At 42.0% G+C, this 23,730-nt stretch overlaps 1 protein-coding gene across 1 annotated transcript in view; it reads left to right on the top strand.

Annotated features, from left to right (window-relative positions):
- DHRSX (dehydrogenase/reductase X-linked) overlaps positions 1 to 23,730 on the top strand; it is a 174,951-nt gene that overhangs the window by 116,658 nt on the left and 34,563 nt on the right. Inside the window, exon 5 of the mRNA XM_084299107.1 lies at positions 9,618 to 9,825. Coding sequence (XP_084155233.1) covers positions 9,618 to 9,825 — 208 coding nt within the window. The remainder of the gene's footprint in view (positions 1 to 9,617; positions 9,826 to 23,730) is intronic.

The following is a 23,730-nucleotide window of genomic DNA, read 5'->3' as shown; positions in this document are numbered from 1 at the left end:
TCATGAAAATCATTACTTTTGTTTGATATTATCTTTTATGTCTTTCTCATTATTTCCAAAGTTTTTTTCTGTGCCTGGGATATCAAACATTTCTTGAAAAGGGAAATATCTTAGGTTCCACATGCTGTAGGTTCTTGACTCACTTGCTTTTATGTTCTGAATGTGAATTTTTTATCAGTGTAAGACAGATACAATAATTCAGCTATTGATGGATTAGGAAACCCAACCGGTTCTACGTAAGTGTGTGGGACATTTGCCACTGGCTTTACTGAGAGGCAGGGATGAGCCATGGTTTATTCTTGCCTAATCTTTTCATAGCTTTTAGGTAAAAATATTTTTTAGAAAGATTGCAAAACGAGATAGTTTACTTCTAGGAGAACTTCCTGCTGAATGAAAAAGCTTTGATTGACTTTCCTATTTTCTCTTCTTAAGGGTGATAACTCACTATTGTGCCAACACAAATTACAAAACACTTACTGAGCACGCTTTTAGGAATAAAAGGTTTTGTTTTGTTTTGTTTTGCTTTTGTTTTATTCCCGGCCAGGCCCAATTATGAATGTTCTGATTTTAGTGCAAAAACAAACCTCAGTTGTGGATCATATATATATTTTCATAACTGACTCATTTTCCAGGGAACTCATATATTCACTATGGAGCAGCATGACACTGACTCAAAAAGTGAATCTGTTCTTAAGGAGTTATTATAACCTGTTCAGTTTTACACCGAACCTACCAAGATTGGGATGTTGCTCTCATTGTCATTGAACGTGGATTTTCTGCATTTTATCTTTCTTGTTCCCTTTAACCTACTGATAGGCTAAGAGCTTGTCTTCACTGGAAAGATGCATTGCTTTATCTCTGTGGGCACAGCTAATACAGTCCACTTCTCCCTTGTAGGCATTTTAGGTGAGTCCAGGAGCACTAGCAGTAGACATTACTCAATCTCTATTTCCTTACTAGTTAGCCAAACTTTTAATGATTGGTCTAAAAGTTTTCATGCCAACTATCTGCCTTAGGCTAAATTATTTTTAATTTAATATTTGTAATGCCAGATAAAAGAGTTTATCTTTTTCCAAGAATAGTAATATATATATATATATATATATATACACGGTTTTTATGATGTCAAAAATGATGGCAAGTTTCTTTAAAAAAGTTGTTATTGTGTTATTGTAGTTTGGAATGAGGACCTAAATGCCGGCAAGGTGCTGCTTTGGTGTCAGAGATGGATGAACCTTTCAGCACCAGTAGAACATTCCCATCCTGTGTCGAGACAGAAGCCTGTTAAGCAATCCAGTTTGGAAAACATCTTTCACATTAAAATATCTAAAGATTTTGCCTGTACTGAGCATGTTCTGACTCGGGACTGAGCTGGTCTTTCCCCTAGCATCACAACCCTGGTATAAAGCCCCTGCATAAAACACCATGTGCAGGCAAAGGCACCAACACTGATGCTGGGCACCGGTGTCCCCTCTTCTCCATGGCTACCTCAGAGCTGTGGTGGAGACGGTCACTGTGGCTTGCTTCAGCTTCTGGTCTCTCTGTTGTCCAGAATGGGAGCCGGGCTGCTCTCTGATCTCTTTGCCAACGTCCTGTCCCATGAAAAGCAGGATGTGGGGAGGGGAGAGGTGGGTGAAAGGTAGTGGGTGTCCGGGTTTTACCTTAATTTGGAGCTGGGACATGGCTATGAAGATAGGATGTGATTTCAAGTAATGCCTAAATGCCTCACCAGACAGAGCTGGTGAGCTGATGCTGCTGGTGACCCCATGCTGCTAGTGACCACATCTCTCTGTAAGTGCTGGCTGTTGCATTTGTAGGCATGAGGACAAAACCTGCAGTGTGGAGAAGGGAGAAGCCCAGTTTGAAGGCAGATGGGGCAAAACTGTAACTTCCAAGGGAGAGAGATTTATACAAGAAGACAAGGTTTAGAGAACTAAAATAGAAGAGAAGTGGCTGAGGATTTGAGGGTTTAGAGAAGTCAGACAGGGATGTTAAATGGGAGAGACGGCAAAAGATTGAGTAAAGAGCTGATGGGGGGAATGGGACAGTCAGGTGGGAACCTTTAGGACAGGGGAAAACTTGATGGCAGTACATTCATGTTTTGTGATTGAAAGACTTTTAAAATAGAATTAAACTATGAATGTAGCATAAATTCTTACTGAATAGCAAGAAATACATAAGAGAGCAAATAACTGGGGGAAAGCTGGGTTTGGTAGTAAGGATGAAGAGGCAATTTAATGTCTCAGCTATAGGACAGGTCTCAGTCAGTTTGCAAGTGATTAGATGCCACATAATTCATGAGAACTGAGTCCTTATTTTGAGGAATAGAATCTCTGTTGCACACCGATTGAACCTTTTCTTGCAGTATGTAAATTCTTCACTGATCTCTGTGTGTGTGTGAGAGAATTTACTGATGTTTAACAGACAAAAAACCTATTTCCCCCAGTGTGGACATGATTATAATCTCTCTCTTCAGTCTAGCCTCCAAGTAGACAAATAACTTGCAAAAATTAATTCCCATCTACCTGTGTCAATGGTGATGGAAATTGAACCTAAGATAGGGAAGGCGGTGGGAGCCTCCCAGCCCCATATCTCATAGGGTTATAGGATATACCATATCTCATAGGATTCAGGCATAAAGGAGCTAGGGTGGCTGTGTAAGAAAATTACGGACAGCAAATTTACTGTTTGCGGGAAAGAACTGAGGCAGATGAAACTGATATGCATGTCTGGGGCTGAACCTCTCCCCTCCCTCCTGCACATATACTGTTCCCGATAAGATCGGAGTTGGGTCACCTGATTTTGGGGATAGGAGAGGGAGAAGAATGCAGGCAGGCTCCTCTTCTGGGAGGAGAGACCAAAGCTGCTGGAGATAGCTCTCCTCTGCAGCCCAAGGCTCAGTCCCAAGAGGCTGTTATCAAACCTGCTACCATGGTGTCCAGTCCTCCCTGGGGAAGGTCTACACAGGGGACACTGTCCCACCCCAGATGCTAGACAGATATCTTTGCATCTCTCTGAGGGTCAAATCCACTGGCATGGTCTCTAAGTGCCATCTAGGTTTGATCATTATGCTATAGCATAAAATTCCTTGTTTTCCTTCTGTTTCCTCCAGTTTTCTTTACAAAACTGGATATATATACACACATATATATATATTCACACAGAGCTCCAAGATACTAGGAAGTGCAATAATGAAAAATGCCTACACAAGGCCCTCTACACTAGAACTGCATCACTAGGGAACTGTATCAAGCTTATTTTTTATTTTGTTTTTAAATCTTTGGATTTTTTTTTCTTTTTCAGTTTTCATATACTGTTAATCTGGCTCCTGTGTGTGGTCCTGTCTAGACTTGGAGTGCTTCTGTGAGATACCAGTAGATGTGCAGGGAAACAGCACTGGGCTCTGTGTTACAGACCAAGTAAGAGCATTTTTAGCAAGCAGTGTTTTGTAACAGTGCTGTAAATTCACCTCTCTGCAGCCCAGACAAGGCATAAAAGTCAAAAGCAGTTAGGTTAGTACTGTTGTGTCTCCAGTAAGGGCCTCTGAGGGCAGTTCTTCTGATAAGGCATTGCACCTTCTCATTGCTCACTAGCCAGGAGGGGACTGCAGGGTGGGCATATTCTGGAATAACAGCACAGCTGAACAAGGTGGAACAAACTAGTTGAAGCAGCTATACAGTTATAAAGATGTTCACTCCGTTATAGCTGTTCCGATTTAGAAGAGAAGTGGGCTGCACTGTTATGCAGCTAGACAGACCCATTGGTAATCTTTTGGTGTGTGCATGTGCAAACCAGAGCAATTTGGGACCTCTGCTAAGTGGGGTGTGCTGCCATGTGTGCCAGCACTCATGGGGGAAAAAACGCACAGCCTGCATATAGAAAAGGCTCTTCACTTACATTTGGAGTACCCCTCTCTATTTATTTATTCCTTCAGAAACTTTTTTTGGTATCGTAAATATCTCTTGCAAACAGCAAAAAATAGGTGAATGTGGTTATATAGGTTCATCTCCTGCTGCAAAGGCATTGTGTATAGAACTGAGCTCTTGCATTGTCTGTCTATCCTATGCGTTGCTGGGGATAAAAAGCCAGCACTGCCTCCAAACCTAGCTCCATGAGCCTGCCTGGGAAGGATGGCATTTTGATCTACATCTGGAGCAGAGTTTTTAAATCTTGCCTGTTTTTTCTTTCATTTATTTAAAGTGTTTTGAGAGAAATACCTTTACAACCTCCAAGTAGCTCACTGTAAATAAATCTAAATGGGAGAAACACTTGTATTTTTAAATGTATAATATAGTTGAAATATGTTCTGTGCAGCTTCAGGTACAGGAATTACTGCAGTTATTACCCTCATCTGTAGTACAGGCAGGCACAGTACAAATCCTCCTATATAATCCAATAAAAATATGGTATGTGCCTGGCCTGTCATGCTTACATTGCTCATAAAATTTTTAGCTATGTTGTGTGCCATATCAGATTCATTATACTTTTAAAATCACATAAGAATAGTTCATTGATGGATCCCAAAGAGCTTCACTGGAAACTTTTATAAACAATCATAATAGATGAATGATTACAAAGACAGTTTTCTTGAGGTGTATTCATTCTTTGAGAGAAAAATGCCTTCTGTTTCTCCACTGCCTACTCATAAGAATAATTATATTTAATATATATTTAATTTGTTATAGCTAATTAAAATGTGTGTAATTTGAACAAATTACAATACATAAATAACTGTGGCACACTGGAATGTATTACTTTGTAATAAGAACAATCACTCAACGTAGTTTCAAAATCACACATCAATGTGTCATTTAGGCAGTTTTATACATGCACACTGTCAGACTTTTCCCTGAACATTTCAATAACAGCTAATCATTTTCATCTTGCTTATAAATTCATTTTCTAATGCCATGCTGCCATCAGTGACACTTTTTTGTTTGGAAACAATCTAGACAAATCTGAGGAATTAATGGCCTGTATGCTGCCACTACAAATTTCACATGTGCTCCAAAAAAATGAGGAAACTGACTGATGGTAAAGTCAGACAGATATTGGGTAGTATTCCATGCCAGAAGAATTAGAAAAACCATTCTTGGTTTACAGCGAAGAGGTAAGATGAAAAAATATATATATATTTTTAAACATATCAAATACTATTAGATTAATTGAAGGAATTAAAAATAGAATCAGCTTTCACTCTTTGAGTTACCCTTCCAGGCCCTTGAGTAAAGCTGATGACATTTCTGGACAAAAAGAAATCAATAGTGTGCCACTTTTAGTACCTACTGAATGTTAGGGAGTTAATAATTAAAAAAAAAAAAAAAAAAAAAAGGTGTTGTTGCTACAGTTGCTTTTGTCAGAAAAGCAGCTGGGTTTGGTTGCCCAGTGGGTATGGCTTTGCACACTCACTCTCAAGGAATTAAAATGGCTTTTCCTCAACTAAGAGGAGAAAATGCCTTCAAATTGCAGGACAACATTTTTTGAAAGCCTTGATATGAACCACTTCAAAGATGAAAGCCTTTAAAAAAATCTGTGTCTTTCAAAGATGTTATTGGATTAATAGTATTTGACCAGCTGTTGATGACAAAAGGAGAATTGTAACAGCAAGAAATCCAAGCAGGGGTGATTGTGCTTGCTCAAGGACTTGACCACATTTCTGCTCAGAGGAAGCTCTCGAAGAATGACCAGGACGATTTTAGGGAATGTATTTTAACAGCTGTACATTGCATGAACATAACTTTTTTTCCATTTCATGACCTGATCTCAGGTCTGTTTTCTGCTCCCAGGACGTGCAGCACAGATGGTGGAAACTAATTGGGGTGGAGGGCAGAGCCTGTATGTGCTCTGGAAATCCCACACCTCTTCAGGGGTTGCGGGGGCAGTTGGTACAGCATAGGCCAGAGGGAGCAGTGACAGCCTGTCCGACTTTGCCTGCTGGTTAAAACTGAAGGGCTGTAGCAGCCATCTAGGGCACTTCTCACTGGACAAATTCCTCTGACTCAGCTGGCAGAAGTGTGTGTGTGTATGGGGAGGCCTACAGCAAGCCCTGCAGCAGCCCAGGCAGATGAAGAAGCAGCAGCTGGGGATCACAATCTGCTTTGCTGTGCAAGGGCTGCTTTATGTTCTCCTTCCTTTCCTGGACTGCCGTTTGATCAGTGTTGCTGCAAATATACCTCTTGCAAACTGCTCCCTCCCACCTTTTCTAGTTTTAGAGCTTTGGAAGGCAGGATGAGCCCCAGAGAGATGCAAATCATTTCCTTGTACCCACCCCTGTGCTCAAAGATGCAGTACTGTTCCCATCTGCCCTCCAACAGCTCATGCCAAACCCCATCTCTGCTAAAACTCACGCTCTAGCTGACTGAGACTTGGTCCGGGTGCTTGTGGTTTGTTGTCCCTCCCACCCTTTTCCTCTTCTTCATGTCCCAGAAAACAAGAAAGCTCCACATCATAGCAGAACTTATCTCACATTTCTGTCCATTTGTAACCTTCATGCCAGTGTTTAGTCTGCGCCTCTGTTCTGGATGTCATCGTATGCTGCACATGCAGATTATGGAGGAAAATTGAAGTCTTTTTCGTTTTCCAGCTATGTGAGCAGTTGCACCACACAAAGTGTTGCCAAGAAAAAAAAATACAACGGGACACCCAGACAGACACCTTCTAATTTGTATCTTTCCATTATTAAAGATGAGGTTTGTCATGCAGAGATAGCACATCCGGTGACTGGGTTCTGCTGTCATTCTGAGGGACCTGGGAAAGTGACTGTGATGACAGAGATACACCAGTCAGAGCTTGTGTAGAGGCCAGGCATGTAATCTGAATTGTGTTTCACTCGTTCATTTCATCAGCCAGCAGAGTGGAGGAAGGGCTTTGCTCATGCTCAGTCTTAGTTTCTTTGCATGTGAGTGTGTTGTGTGACACCCAAACTTTTTACTTGCCCTCTTACCATTCTTTCTGTCCTCTGTCTTCCCTCATTCCTTGCCTTTACTCACTCCACTTTTTGAGTTGTCTTCTGCTCCCTTTCTCACCTGCATTTTCTTTTCCATCTGATGTGTTTTACACATTTTCTCTGTGTCCTTTCAACATTGCTGTTTTCCAACCTTTCATGCTCTTTCATACTTTCTGTTCCCTTACTGTATAACACAGCAGTCTCCACAAACAGTAGCATGGCTGATCTCCACTCCTATGAAATGGCCCGTTTCACTCTGGACTGCGTTTCCACACAGGGCCAACTATTTTTGATGTCTGTGCCCATTAAGCAGTAGCCCATAGATGAATTTCTGGATGAAGCTATATACATTAACCATACTAAAATGATCCTGAAAATGTAACCTGTTCAATCTGAGCAGCAGTAGCAAAGCAGTGCTATCTGACAGCTGGACTCTCCTAAAGAAGGAGAGACACAAACACACAGCATGTGTAATTTATGGTGGGAATTGAATGTGCCATCACTGATCTGATGTCAAGCAATAGAAAGTTAAAGGGTGTTTGATGGACCCATGAAGTAGTGTGAGGATGAAGCTGAGACCATTTTATATCTGTAAGTAGAGTAGGCCTTTCTGCTGTATCATATTCACGTGTTTTAGAGAGAAGACAATTGGCCTGCAATGTTATCCTCTATGAGCTGCATTTAAATTACAAAGGTCAGGTCCACTTGTAAGATAATTAAATTTTAATAAAACAAGAATAATTTATAACATTCGAATCCACATTATAATCAAGTGGGATAGATAACCACCTGTGGTGGTTTTACTTGGGTGGGTGGCTGAGCTCCACCTCAGCCACTCTCTCACTCCCCCTCCTCAAAGGGGAAGGGGGAGGAAATACGATGCAAAGGGCTCAAGGGTTGAGATAAGGACAGGGAGCTCGCTCAACAGTTATCATGACAGGCAAAATAGACTCAGCATAGGGAGACAGTAAGATTTATTGCTTATTACAAACAAGCTAAAGAAGTGAGAAACGAAGGAAAGAAACCAAAAATGCCTTCCACCCATCTGCCCTCTTCTACCTCCTTCCCCTGAGCAGCACAGGGGAACGGGGAATGGGGGCTGTGGTCAGTGCCTAACATTTTGTCTCTTCCACTCCTTCATTGTCACTCTCTGCCGCTGCTCCCTGTGGGGTCCCTCCCACGGGATGCCATCCTTCCCCAACTGAGCCTGCGAGGACTGCCCACAGGCAGCAGCTCTTCAAGAACTGCTTCTACATGGCTCCGTCCCACAGGGTCCATGCATCCCCCAGAAGCAAACTGCTCCAGCACAGGTCCCCCACAGGTGGGCAACAGCTCCCCCGAGACCCCTGCTCCTGTGTGGGCTCCTCTCCATGGGCTGCAGCTCCTGCCCGGGGCCTGCTCCTGCAGGGGCTCTCCATGGGCTGCAGCCTCCTCCAGGCCCCATCCACCTGCTCCACCAGGGGCTCCTCCACCCATGGGGGGGCTGCAGCGTGGAGATCTGCTCCATGTGGTCCCATGGGCTGCAGGGGGACAGCCTGCTCCACCAGGGGCCTCTCCACAGGCCACAGGGGAACTGCTGCTGCCTCCCTGGAGCACCTCCTGCCCTCCTGCTGCACTGACCTTGGCGTCTGCAAGGCTGTTTCTCACTCCTCTCACTCTTCCAGCTGCTGCGAGGCCACAGTTGTATTTTTGTTTGTTTGTTTGTTTGTTTTTTCCCTTTCTTAAATGTGCTCTCACAGAGGCTCAAACAACATCACTTATTGGCTTGGCTCTGGTCAGCAGTGGGTCTCTTATCTAACAATGGGGCAGCTTCTAGTTTCTCCTCACAGAAGCCACTGCTATGGCCCCCTGCTACCAAAACCTTGCCATGTAAACCCACTACACCATCACACAGCTTCAGGACATGGTATAGTTCATAAGTTAGCACAGGATTCTCTGCAAGATGCTGAAATCAACAGTGTGAGTGAAGGATGTGGATGTTTATTCTAGGCAGTGAGTGAGAAAATAGCAGTTTGTAGAAATATATGCAAAAATATTGCCAAAATAAGCATTCAAAAAGTTGTTTCAATATGCAGCTGCATGTAAACATAGTAATTAATATATATTGGGTAAATTTGCTGCATCTTTTCTCACACACACCAGTGAGATAGAAGTTGCAGATTTCAGACAAAGACTCAACAGATCTTTAAACTCTAGCCAGGGCTCAGCAGAAAACTATCTGGGAGAAAAGATCTGCTACTTAGCCTGGTCTTGCCTCCACTCTGAGCTCTTTGATGGAGGTAGTGTTGCTGGGATCACCCAGTTCCCACATCTTCTTGGTAGATTTACTGTTGTTGTGGATCTGCAGCATTGGATTCTGGCATGGCAGCAGAGGGTTAAATCAGCATTTAATGTCTTCAGACCACTTTTCACACTTTTCATTTATCCTCGCAACCTGGCAGGGAGGGAGAGACAGTCTACCTGTTTTCTGGCTATAGGAGTGGAAGCGGGGATTTTCACATTTTTCTCGGCACGAATCAGTCAGTGTCAGCTTTACGCTTCACATGCCATCACCAGTCATTCATTGCTCTAAATGCCATGTTTACATTGTGCAGCAGGAGATCCGTGCTCCTTCTGTCTAGCTTCTTCTTTGCAATAAATCAACTGGTTTTCCCTGTACTCTCTCTTCCAGCTGGGGTGATGCTGGTACCTGAAAGGAAGACAGAGGATGGGTTTGAGGAGCACTTTGGCTTGAACTACTTGGGACACTTCCTGTTGACTAACCTCCTCTTGGATACGCTGAAGCAATCAGGAACGCACAGTCACAACGCTAGGATCGTCACTGTCTCATCAGCCACCCATTATGTAGGCAAATTGCACCTGAATGACTTACAAAGCAGGTACTGATCCATTTTGGCTGTTCACTGATCTGAAGTAAGGGTGTGTGCTGATTAAATTGTGGGTTTTTTTGATGACTTTTTTTTTTTTTTTAATAATGGTGCTTCTCAGGCAGTTTGGATCTTGAACAAAGCTTGTGGTCTCTTACTCTGAGCCTTGAAAGCCTTGCTTCCTTTCTGATGCTCACACCATGACGGCTGTGTTGCAGTCTGGACTCCTCACTGCCTAATCTGGGAGACTGAGCAACTGGGAACTGTTTTAAAATGCTAGGGTGATCGCTAACAGGCTTCACCCTCAACTGAGTTACCTCCAGGGGTATGCAAGCACTGAGGCCCTGACCCTTTCATCAGGTGGGCACAGCGGACACCCATGGCTGGTCACCCAGGGCCGCGTGTGCCCGGGGCTGTAGGGGCCCATCATGGGATCTTCTCCAAGAGGGCTCTGGCTGGGCTCTGGCAGGGCCGGGCTCTGGCAGGGCCGCCGGACCACGCCTGCCTGCCTGCTGGCAGCTTCGCCCAGCCCACGCCCTGTCTGCCACTTTTCCCTCTCAGGCAGCCCTGCCAGCTGGCACCGGCTCCATCCTCCTATCCCTCCACCTTGTCCCATACCGCTTCTGGTCTCTCATTCCCCCTCCTCCACCACAGTCCTTCTCTGGCCTCCCCTGCTGTCCTCCTCAGCCCCCACAGGCCTGCCTGCTGAGGCACTGGAAATGCTTGAGCCCAGCTTTTTGCCTGTGTCACCCTCTGTGCTTCCCTGAGGGAATGGAGAACGGGGAGTTCATCGAGATCCCAACGCATTGCTTGTGGCCCAGCAAGGTCCGCGGAGCTGTGTGGCCGTATTCTGCCCATTCACCATGGGTGGATGTCTATGGGATGTTCATAACATGAGCAAGACATCAGATGCTGTGGTAGATATCTCTGGTGTCATACAGGATCTGTGTTGATCATTTAACTAATTGAGGAATGAGCAGTATAATTTAGATAATACATTTTAAAATTTCCACATGCAGTTAACAGATGGAAGTGAAATGCTTGCTAGCAGGCTCAAACTGAGTCCCCCTTCTGATGGCCTTTAAAGAGTTGCTGTTTGTGCAAGGGAAATCAGTGTTTTGCATCATTTCCCTGTAGAAATTCTTGGTCCTTTGTCAGGGACTTCAGCAAATACTTAGAGGCACCTGGCCCGAGGTTTCATTTTGAAACAAAGGCTGAAATTAGAGGGCTGGGCTGTTTCCACTGCACACATTTTACATATGAATGCTGCAGTAAGCATGTCAAACTTTCTGTTTGACTTCTGATTACATAGTATGGCATCAGTTTTATTACAAGCACATTGTTTAAACTCTGCAGGGTAGTAGCAGTTTAATCTCTTGCTTGTAAAACAACCACAGGAAATTATCCTTACTCTTCAGTTGATGTATATATTCATTGTTTCTGATGTGCATGTTGGATGGCACCACACAAGGGGACTAAGGGGAGTGTAATTAGTATTTCTTTGGGGTAAAGAGTGGAATGCAAAATTAAATGTGGCTGTTCTGTGACTCTAGATAACAGTAGTTTCCCTGATTATAGCAAAGCTTTGTACTGTGCCTCTTTAGTTTAGGATTGTCCTTATCTGTGATTCATTCTTATTAACTCATACTATAAAGGAACGAGAAACATTTCAATTAGAAAAGTTTGGGTTGATCACGAATGTGAACAATCTTATGGAAAGAAAAAAACATGCATGCTGTTGAGACTTACCTGCAGTTTTTTGTCAAATCCTGCCCTGTTGTATTTCAAGTTTATTGGCATAACAGACACAGAAGAGGACAAATTCTGGCTGATTTTATGTGCTCTTTGTCATGTGGATGCTCTGAATTGCTGAAGGTCAGCAGCAGTACTTGTTCCCCCAGGCATCAGGCACCCCTTTGGCTTCCAGAGCAGGTTGTGGACTCTTCTTGATTCAGGTGGAAGAATACGCTCCTGTTATTTTTTAACCTAGGTGCAGATAAGCCCTGACACGGCTGTATATTTAGTTGTCTCATAAACTGTGCAGCTAAAAACAGTGAGATTGCTTGTGCATTCAGGTACATGCTTATGGTGTGAGTGGGTGGTTTAGAAGCCCGGGAGAACTGTTGCAGGGTGCCATACACAGGCATCGCTGACACTGTGAAGCCTTGAAGATGCCTTGTGGTTCAGAATAGCACTTAAGATCTCTGATGGGTGTAGTAAGGACACCCAAGGCAAGCACTGTGATACAACAGTGGACTGCCACGGTTTCCTAGTGATGGAATCCCTCATTTTTGTAGATCTCGTGAACGTGGAATCTTCGTAAAAAAATGAGCTGGCTTTTTCCTTATTTTGAATTGGCTGTGATTCACTTCACGACTCCAGTCTATGTTCCTTGACTTATGTGTAGTCCTAACCTCACAGGAAGGCAGCCAAATGATTTGGAGCCATTCATTCACAGTAGAGAAAGGGGGCTGTGATCTAGTGGAGAAATTACCCATGGCAGCAGACTGAATTTTTTACCATACTCTTGTCCCATTATTCCTAGATTTTGGTTGGGCTAGTGTCCAAACTGGAGGTGAGTAATGGTAGCAGAGGAGGGATCCATCCATCAAATACAGCAGAGAAGGATAGGCTGAAGAACTCTTGAAGGAGACATGAAGAAGAAAGTAAACTGAGGTGCAGTTCTCTGCTTTACCATGGATTTTCTTTGTGATCATTGTCCCACTCAGGAGAGTCTGGGTTGACAGTCACCGTTGTGGCCATCACTCCCAACTTACTTTGCTTGTACTTGCCACTCAGAGTTCTGGTCTGAAGCCAGAAGTCATCAGGGCCACATCATAACAAGAAGTCATCACAGGGCCACATCATAACAAATAATTGTCAAAAGGTCTTACCAAGGAAAAGCATGTAATGCAGCTTTTGCTACTGTCTTCCATGTTCCCTCTTTGTTTGTTTTCTGCCATCTTACTAGTCTGATTTCTCCCTTATTTCTCTTTTCATCTTCTTTTTGGTGGGAGTGTTAATTTAAATATTCCTTGATTTTCCTTGCACGTCCAATTATTTTTCTTCCTCTTTTTCTCTCTCTCTTTGTGCCTGCCTGCTTGACTTCTGTGTTTGCAGTTTCGACTTCACCTGTGTCTTTTCAGATTTTTTTCTCTCCATTGCCTTTTCCCTCTCTATCTCATCCTTTTCCTCTTTATTTGTGTCTTATTTCTGTGCAACAGTTCATCTGATGCTCTCCATTTCTCTTCTGCTTGCGTTCTTCCCTCATCCCCAGTCCTATTACTCCCCCGTGAGTGTCATTTCCCCTCCTTCCCACCCATCCTCTTCCCACACACACCAGTAAAAGAGACACAGCATGGGTACATCAAGGCAGGACAGAGCTTGTTCCAAACTGGCAGGGCATAGCTTGTTTCATGTATGTTATTGAAAATGCAAACGCACAAGAGCAATGACTGTTCTCCCGGTTCTTTTGCTGAAGGATATATGAAGAACATCAAACGCCTTTGTGGTCTTTTAGATCCAGACCATTTTCAACAGGAATCACATGAGTCGACAAGGGCATCCCTAAGGCAAATCATTCTTCTTCATCCCTACTTCGAACACTACTGTTTTCAAGGAGGTGAAAGTTTAACAGAAATGCTATCTTGCAGGCATTTCAGCAGCGGTGATCTAAGCAACTGCATGCTGATGGTCGTACACTCCGCACCCCAAAAGTAGAGCAGCATAGCTTTTATGTCCTTTTCTCCTCTTATGCCTGCTTAATATAATACTTTCTAAAGTGAGAGAAGAAAAAAATATGGGCACGACAGAATATGGACATCTGGGTTTAGCAAAAGTTTGAAGAACGTAGTGCCATCCCATCCACTTGAGATAGGCTTGAACAGAGCGCTGGAGTTCATGGTGCTCTTACCAGGCTGGGAGGGGGAGGGCACGCTTTCAAGTTCTCTACCTACCAAGGTAAGAAGGAACTTTTGGGAAATTAACAGAAAAAGGCTTTACTCCCTTTCCCAGGCTGTCGGTCGCGCTTGCATATGCTCCCTTTCCCAGGGGTTAGCATCTTTGTGTGTTCTGTCTAGCTTTTTCTCCATGACTAACTATTCCTTTCATCATCCCCTCTTTTTGCATGCCAAATGGGCCTTGTAATGCTGTGAATCACAGATTTATGAACTCCCCAGCCATAGTAACACCGCTCCTTTTCTGGTTCACATCTCCTGTATATTCAGGAACAGTTAGTCACACTTTTTTCTGCTCTCTTTCCTTTGCTCTGTTACTGTGAAAGGAGCTGACACTTTTTTGTAACTCCCAAGCTGGTACAGTCCCAGATAATTTTTGTGTTTTTTCCCCATAGCCTTGGTGCATGAATCATGCCAGAGACAACAGAGATTTAAATGATAGGAATTGCAAAAATCCCCAGCTGCCACATGTGTGCTGGTGAAAAATAGGGCAAACAACTCTGCAGGACCTGGGAGGATGCTGAGGAGGTGAGGCAGCTCCAGTTCATCTCTTCTTGTGAGGCAGTTCGTAAGGGTGTCACACAGGAGGTATCACATGCTGGTGTCACACAGAAGGTATCACATGCTGCTGGAAAAATCAGTCCAGCAAAGTGTCTGGAGGCCTCCCACTCTTAAATAGTGTCCTTCATCTCTTCTTGAGTTAATGTGATGTTGGTAGATAAAGTTGCAACTCAGTTTGGGCAGAATGTTGAGGATCACATCCAATAAATATTGAAGAGATTTTGGAAATATTGTCCGCAAATAGCAGACATGAGAAGTTAAAATGTTAAATTATTTTGGAAAATATGAATCTGTTTTTCAGACCAAAATCATCGATTTCAGGATATTTTATTTCTAACTTGTTTGTAATTATCCTTAACAGTACACTCTCATTCATATTTTGAAGTATAATGTTTGTTAATGTGAAACTGCAAACCTTTAATTGCAAACCTTTAATTTGTGTCATCTTGTTAAAGTAAGGTATCTCTGTCTGTTTCAAATGAGTGCTTTTTTTTTTTTTTTTTTTTTTTTTTTAAGCTGGCCATTTGTTTAAAACATGTTTTTGGTGGTGATGGTGGTGTTTTTTTGGTTGGTTGGTTCGTTGGCTGGTTTGGTTTGATTGTTTTTCCTAAGAATGGTTTGAAGAGACAACATTCTTTTCACAACTCTTTTTGATAAATTCACAATTGCTTCCTCCTGTGCCTTTTCATGACTGATCCATCACTAGAATTTTCTCAGTTCTTTCTGATAGGAAGGGCTTATGGGATGCACAATATCTTCAATTCAAGCAAAAGCAAACATGAAGCTGATGTAGCACAGGAGTAGCATAGTAGTATTATTTATTTCAAATTCTTTAAGTAATAAAGAAAAATTGTAAGAAGACGTAGGAGTGATTTTAAATATTACTCTTTTATTTGTTAATTAATTTTGGTCAGTACAGAAGTCTTTCACAGTTACATATAAAGAGTAATATTACTGGACTGCTGCTTAATAAAACGCTGTGAAAACTACAGAAAGTGTAATCATAAACGATTCTTTCAGACAAGAAGACAGATATATGTTATTGCAGATTTTATTTCATTTGGGGAATATATATATTTGTTTGAGTGGTATTGTTTAAACAGCTGCCCCACAATGACTTTTATTGCTTTTTCTGGCTCTATTTGCAAAATAAATCATGTTCCCTTGGTGGAAGTCGATACCAACTACAGTGCACTGTTGCATTCAGTTAAAAGTGTTCTTCCTGCTTCAGGTTTCTAAGTCTTCTTGCCTATAATTAGATGATAAGTATTCAAACACTTAATTCATCCACATGAGGGTATTTCAGTCCTTCTTTGCAGAAATCTTTCTCCATAAGTGCAAAAGGATTTTCTGTTTTGCCAAATGATTTCTTGCTTTTTGCAGCAATTAGCATTAATTGCAAAAATTGACTTGCTGGCCTGGAAAATCAGTGTACCAGTGAAGGCCTATATCTTGAATACTATAAATTAATTAAAACAAGATAAACAAACAAAAAACAAATGAGCTATTAGATTAGAAGACCAATTCTCTCACCAGTCCAAAGGACAGTATTTTAGTTCATGTGCAGCAAGCATTTTACCCATATTGCAGGCCATCCCAGGTGATCCCAATACATTTTTGCAACCAGTAATGAAGAAATATTTAAGTTAGGATGTCAGCTTTGGAAAGTTTTAATTTTCCATTTATTGGTGTAATTGTATTCCATCTAATCAAAATATTTTTATGGTTCATTGGTTTTTTGAAGAATAATAACATTGTGTGACTGCTATCACAGAGGTAATGCCAGACTTTGATATATTCAGGGAAATTAAATGTAGCTACTTTATGTGTCACAATGTTAAACTCCTTGTCTAAAAGGAATTAATGGTTTTAGCAATGCATTGTTAATACTGATTAATGATTTAATAGCACAAAGTGTTTCTGAACTAGTTCAAAACTGTAATATGTTTGGAGATACTTGATATATGTGTGTTTCTGCTATTCAGCCTCTCCCTCCCTGGTGATTAAAATGGGTGAAATCACCTCTCTGCAGCATACAGGACAAGGATCTCATAGGCATGCTGCTTTCCAAAATGGCAGGACAGTTCAAGGATAATTTGAAAGTTAATGTACTGCACCACTGTGACAGCGAAGGCAAAAGGGACTTGAAGAGAAGATGGAGAGGAGATATATTGTCACCCTTGAGAGGTGAAGGTTAGTTTAACATCTCCCTGAGAGCAAAACCACTTAGTAAGGTGGAGTGAACTTTAAAAGCTTTGGGGTTCGGTCTGGGCAATTATTCATTTATATTTTTTTTAGCATTCCTCTCAATTACTCTAACTGCCACCATGCTCACAGTACCTTTTCAATGGTGCTGTCCTTGGAGCTGTGCAGCATATCTGGGGGAAGCCAACATTAGTGCCTGTAAATCCCCAGAATAATGTGTTAAGGGAAACAGTGAAAATGCTCAGCTTAGCCCTGCCATGTCTCCTCTAGGTTCACCTCTGCTATTGCTGCTGGTTCTTCGCAACCATATGTCCCTGATATTGCCAGATATGTTAAGGATTACAAGGTGTAATGGAAGGAGTCAAAGGCAGATTTCTGCCTCTGCAATTAAATATGATGACACTTAACTTTTACTCTTTACTCTGCTCCCCATCTTAAACCTCTTCTTTCAGCAAAGCAGAACTTGCTCTGTCCAAAAGCATCCCGAGCATTTGAATACATAGACCTGTAAAGAAACATTACTCGTTATATTGAACAGTTTTCTGTGTAAAGCTTGCTTTCTATGAAAAATAGACATCGTAAATAAGATAAGACATTGTAAAAGCAAAATATTTTAGCCTCCAGGAGTTTTAGCACTGCCAGAATGTCTTATAGTCAGCATAGCATCATTGAGCCTGGCTGCAGGCAGCACTGTCCTAGCTGCCCAAGGAGACAGGCTGGGGTGCCTTTGGCTCCCAGCAGCTTTCTGAGAAGTGCAGGAGCTCTTAACAGCTATGCCACCTGTAAAATGTTGCTGCAGAAACATCCAAATTAAAGTAGGGTGACTTTTGCATGGTGTCTTTTCTGTCATCAGGATGAAATGGGAGTTCAGCGTCTGAATTGCTACCAAAAATCAGTACGCCAATGGAGCAGTATCGTTTAAATGTTTGGTCAGAGTGAGTGCTGGGAGCAGGGAAGTCCTGTAACTGTGTTTTGTGATTTTTACACAAAACTCGTTGCCATTTCCTGGAGAACCAGACCTGTCTGATTTCATTTACTTCTGGTGTGTTTGCAAGTGGAAGAGATCTCGCACTCCAGCCCTGAGCCCCTTCTTAGGAAACACGTGGTTTTTGATTACAGATTTCTGTTCACAGTGTTCCAGGGTAACATAACATTGGGAAATGAAAAGAAAAAAAATCCCAAACATAAGCAAACAACTCTAAGGCAAGATTGCAGAGAAAATGATTTCTGTCACTGTCTAATGATGTTTATAGGCTGCTTTGTCCCCCAGTACATTGTTAGTTCTTTACGATTTGAGTGGAGTTTTTCTATAGGTAGTGGAGCTTAAGGGGAAACCAAAATGACACAGTGAAGAAGGACCATGGCCTAGCAAGCCATATGTAATGGAGAAAAGTGTTTCACAGGGTTGCTTTTACTGTATGCTGAAGTTTTCTTGTTTAAGTTCCTCAAGTAAGACTCCTCTTTACAGGCTCCTCCCATGCACTTAAGTCCTGCATCTTTCCTGATGACAGCAGGAGGCTGCTGGTGGCAAAAGCAGCAGTTGTTAGATTGTTTCAACAAACAAGCAATGTTCTGAAATTATTTTTAGTTGCCAGAGTTGATAATATTATGTTCATTCTGTGATCAGAGTGATGGCATAGGAGTTTCAGCACAGCATTTACAGATATCTCGGGGGAGGGGGAAATGTATTTTGTAACCTGTGTGCACATCCAAGCCATGTTTCCCTGCTAAGACAGATCAGTCTTTCAGTGTGTTGAACATTTGCACTTGCAGAACAGATTGAGTGCCTTCTCAAGTCCAAGGTGGATTGGCAAGGTTCAGCCCATCACAAAATGAAACTTCACATTATCTTCATATAGAGACCAACACATTTCATGCAGTGTACTGAAAATCCGCTAACTACATTTGGTGAGCTGTGCTGGATTTGCAATGGCAGCACTTCAGTATGCATATCCAAGCTCTGCTGTTCCTTTTCAGTCCCAGAATGAAAAGCCCAGAATCTACAGCCAGTCTGCAAAAGTCTACACCAGATTTGAGATGGTTTTATCAAAGCAAAAATAAGATTTGGGATTGTTCAAATTATTACTGGGCAATTTTATGGCCCTCGGTGCATTGTGGTAGAAGTGGAAAAAAAAAAAAAAACAACACAAAACAAACAAACAAAAAAAAAAAAAAAAAAAAAAAACAAACCATAAGACCCCTTGGTACTTTCAACTTAAAAGCTCTGTTGTAGGAGAGTTGGAAAGCTTTCTGCACAACTGGGTTGAGAGTGCCACGGAGCTTGTCTTGATATAATTCAAGAGATCATTTTAAAAGGTTGTGACAATCTTCAACAACCAGAGATCCAGATTATCCAAGAGATAATATCAAAAGATATGTGGCAGTGATGTTTCCCTATCACTCGGAAGAGGCATGAGGGCACAGAATGTAGGTCTTGGAGCCTTATTCTGTTTCTTGGCTACAGCAATGCAGAACCTTTCTTGCTTCTGTTTACTTATTCATTTGTTTGCTTGATGGAGATTTTTAATTGAATGAAGGAATACCATTATGTTCAAATACCACTCTGAGCATTAGCCAGTACTTAACACTGCATCATGTAAACTGACTGTAGAAAAATGATTCAGGAGAGGAATGATTTATATCATTCTTTATAAAGAGATATATTTTCTTAGAGCATGGAATTACAATAATGACAACTTGAACTCATCATTGATATTTGAAATCAACAAACAACAACAACAAAGATGCTCTTAAAAATTAACACCAATGATGCATTGATTCCATCTGTGTGATAGTAATGCCTAGGATGACAAGCCCCTGGTTATTTCACCTTTTATAAACATTTGTATAGTAAAGACCTTCCAGGCTCTTTCAATAAATGTAGTCCTTCAAAGACAGTAGTTTACTTGTGTTCACTCTGCTTTTCCTACATGTGTAAACAAGGAGTTGGCCACTGCATGCTGTGCATTTACACAGCAAAGGTCTGAAATTTGGGCAGCATGGCTTTTTGAAAAAAATAAGCCATCTTCCAGTTTCTGGTTCCTGTTGAAATCTGGATTAAGCGCAAGACAGGAGTCACTGGCTTGCAGAGAAGTCAGCTACTGCTAATTGAGGCTACTAACAATGCTTTGCCTCTTAGAGAGAAAGCATCTTCCATCTTTGAGCTTTGATCCTTATGCTTATCCTCTAATGTTAAGGAGAAAAATGCTGTCTTACCACTGAAAGGCTTCAGAAAAAGCCCAATTTTGTCCAGAGCTGTGTGTGAGCAGAGTGTAGCACCAAGTAGCTCACTGCAGGGAGAGGGGGAAGCTCGAGAATTGGTTGCTCCTTCTTAGTCAGAAGTGAAAGGGCAACCCTGGCTGCTCTAAACATGCAGGCTGTCTGTGGCTGTTTCAGTAATCCCACCGCAACCAGCTAGGACATGAAGGATGTGCTTGTGTAGAACAGCTAATTTCATCTACCAGCCTTGTGTTCTTCCTTTCCAGCATATCCATCAAGGGGTTCATCAGGTGTTTCAGGGGGCCCTAATGCTTGAGCCTGCATTTACTCAAACTACAGCTGCTGGTGTATTTGAGTTCAAATATATGCAGGAATGCTAAGGCTGCCTTTACGGTTATATGCATACATATTTATAAGTATTTAAAAATATAAAACTTTATTTAAAAAGGTTTCAAATCAAGTCTATGAAGAAAACGTGCATGAAGTGTAGTTGCTCAATGAACACACAAAATACCCAGACAAGGATATGAAAGGGGTAACTATACAGTAGCCTATAGAAGTAGTTGCAATTGGTAACAGGACAACCACTGCACAAAACATAACTGTAACAAAATCTGAATAAATAGGCATGTGAACACTGTAGATTTTAGTTCTGTTTTATTAATTCATATTCTTATTTCTTTCAATTTGTAAGACACTGTTTTTTGGTGGTAATAATCGTATTCTAATTTCTCCAACTCTCTCTTTTCTCCATCTCTCTATTTTATTTATTTTTTTTTATAGTGAGGGAAAATCACAGTTGATGAGACTCAGCAAATGGGGATAAATATATATAGTACCATCAGGAAGTCTGCTTAAATCTAATAAGCAATATTTAGGACTTGGGCTTTAGTTTATCATAAAAAAAAAAAAAAAAAAAAAAAAAAAAAAGAGAGAGAGAGAGAGAAAAAAAAATGCTTATAATAACCAGAAAATACATAGCTATATTCTGCCATATATTTCTGTAGCTGCTTTAAAATAAACTGCAAAATCTATCAAAAATTTTGCACTGCATTCCCTGGAGAAAGAAAATTTAAGACTGTAAAAGCTTCATGAGTGTTTAATAATAGTCTTTTATATTCTATACTAAGCAGCGGTGATGATGTATTGCAAGATTAATACATAAATCATTAAGAGACTTTAGTCATTTTAATACACCAAGTCTGTGTTTTGCTTAATTTACTGATTCATCCTAGGGCATATATTGAAATTTTGTGTGGCCTTTCATTATAAAACTTGTCTTTTAATGGAGCACATAGCAATCTGGTTGTTCTGTAGTTTGATCTTAGCACACTCTGCCCTCCAGGCAAATTAACATACTGGAAACTGGGGAGCATGGTGGCGGGTGAAGGGAAGATGACACACACAAGACCACTGTAGTGGGAAGGAGGTACAAGCCAAACTGTACTGCTGGCACCAGCCGGGTTAAATGTAGATATGTGCTGCTCAGTACAGACACAGGTCCTCCGAGCTGTTTGTTGAAGCAAGGTGTGGTGGGGATGGGCAAGGATGCTGTTTCTGTACCCTTCCTTCAGTCAGTCTGCATCCGTTTCCTTCCACATGTGTGCATAGTGCCAAAGCAACTGCTAATGAAAAAGCAGAATGCAGTGTGAGAGCCCGCATGCAGTAGGTGTGGATGCAGCGGTCTATGCTGAGCAGCAGTTTTGCTTCCCCAATTATTCAGTGGGTACCTTGAGCTGACTTAATGTCCTTGACTAAACATGGTATCACTGGAGATGAATGGGAGACCTCTACAGCACACAGACCTGTTAAAGTCAGCCAAAAAAGAAACCAGAGTAAGACTGGCTGCCAAGGGAAGTGCTAAACGTGGATCCAGTTTTCAAAATTGGATAGCAGCAGAGTCCATATTTAAACACCTAATTAGCCACTGCAGGCGCCAGTTTGAAATTTGGCTTCTCATTACTTTTTACAAATACATTGCCCCAGCATGCTGGGTAGACTGCTGCTGGAGACAGTACCATGGAGAGGAGTGGTAAAATCAGCTTCTTATGGAAATTAAAATAAATAAATAAATCAACAAAACACAAGGCACTCACTCACTCCAAAATTGAATACTTACTTATTTTGTTTTGGCAAAAAATACAAAACGATCCCTTTCTCTTCTTCCCCTTAAAGTTTTGCAATGACAACTCAAACTCTTCAGTCTATGTTGGGAAACAAAACAAAACAAAACAAAACAAAACAAACCCTTAAGCCAAAAATAATAATTTCTGATAAAAATAATCAGATAGAAAATTCATAGCCTGCCTTATCCTGATCCTTAACTCATCGGTATAGAATCAATGGAACAATGTTTTTAAAGGAAGAAGAAGGTCTTGTGTATTGCTGTTCTCTTGGCCAGATTTCAAAGCAACTAATTAAATTCTATCTGCCTTGGCTCCTCCTATATGTTCCATTTAGTGAGTTGTGCATTGTCCTATTTTATCTGCATCAACATGGCAAAATGCTCCAAGGCAGCATCCCCTAGGGGAGACTGTTTTCTGCGGTAGGAAAGAGCCCGCAGACAGCCCCGCTCAAAGAAGTGGATGAGCAGGGGCCTCTCCAAGTTGCCAGCGCCAGGCACACAGCTGCCAGTCTTCTGCCTGGCCACCCAGTGAGGAGGCAGAATTTCTCACCCTAGGAGTCTGCCTGCCTTGCTGCAAGGCTTTGGTGCCCTGAGCCCTCAGGAGCCCAAATATCACAGGTGTCCCTCGTGCGCTGGTGTGCCCATGCAGTCAGCTGGTAAACAGCCCTCTGCTTTGGGGCTGTACTTTGGCTAGCTTTTGTATGTGCTTTAATTTCAGAAGGCTTTTAGAGCCTTTTGAAAAGGAAAGTGATGTGGAAATGTGCAATGTCAATGCTGTTATTTTGTTTAGTAGACAATTATAGCTTCATTCAGTGTAGAAAATGTATAGAAGTGCACAGAGAGACTTCATTTAGCTACATAGCCTTTTAATTCAGATCATTCCATGTGTAGGAATACATGTATGCTCATGGAAGATGCAATTATGGTTCAGGTAGAGGAGCCTATGTGTTTCTATTTTCTGATTCATAAAGCCAAGACTGGATGTAATGAAATCAAGTAAGCAGCATCGTTTTTTTTTCCAACATTTTTTAATCAACATGAACCTATAAGACTGGGTTTCACGATCAAAACAGTCATTCAACGAAAATACAACGAAAATGTCAGTTCTGTGTCACAGACGATTCCTGCCTTGTGCAGGCCAGTGGTGTCAGATTCCTGGAAAACAAAAAGCACACACACACACTGAGAAAATGGAAAGAGAGCAGGTAAACATTGCAGGGGTTCTGTCAAAAGTGTCTGCTCCATGCATCCAATTTTATATCCTTCACATCTATAGTATGGCATTGAAGTCTGATTCCCTGCTGCCTTGCAAATCATTTGCATCTCCGCTCTGGGATATAAAAGGCTTCCATACTGATTGGATAGCTTTTTATATCTTCTGAGCACTCATGTTTTTCTGACATAGATATCTATGCAAAGTACAAGGCTTTTGAGGATCCGGCCCTTGTAGTTCACGCTTCGTTGCCACGAGGTAAGTCAAAACAGCACTGGCACAAAATGTGGGAATGGGAAGGAGCATTCACCATCCTCCAGCCTGCCTTCTGAAGAGTACCGACGGCCAGATGAGATCCAGGCAGAGCGAGTCTGTGTAGTCCCAACCCTGCTTCCCCGTGAGCTGCTTGCCAGGCAAGATTGCTCAGGGTCAATGCAGGAAGCTTGTCCCATGCCCTGGCTCGCCTCCTCCACCAGTGGGAGAACGGTGGCACCAGAGGAGAGAGGGTGAGAGCCACTGCCAGTCGGCTGCCAGGGGTGGCTGCAGATCAGGGCCTCCCTCCTGTGGGGAACAGGAGACCTGCCTTGCCACACCAGGGGGGCTGTGGTGGCTGAGGATCTGGCCCTTCGAGTTATAAG

Source organism: Netta rufina, assembly GCF_964035555.1.
Source record: "Netta rufina genome assembly, chromosome: 1".
Taxonomy (NCBI): domain Eukaryota; kingdom Metazoa; phylum Chordata; class Aves; order Anseriformes; family Anatidae; genus Netta; species Netta rufina.
The sequence above is the reverse complement of the archived record's forward strand: the minus strand, read 5'-3'. Positions and strand labels throughout refer to the sequence as shown.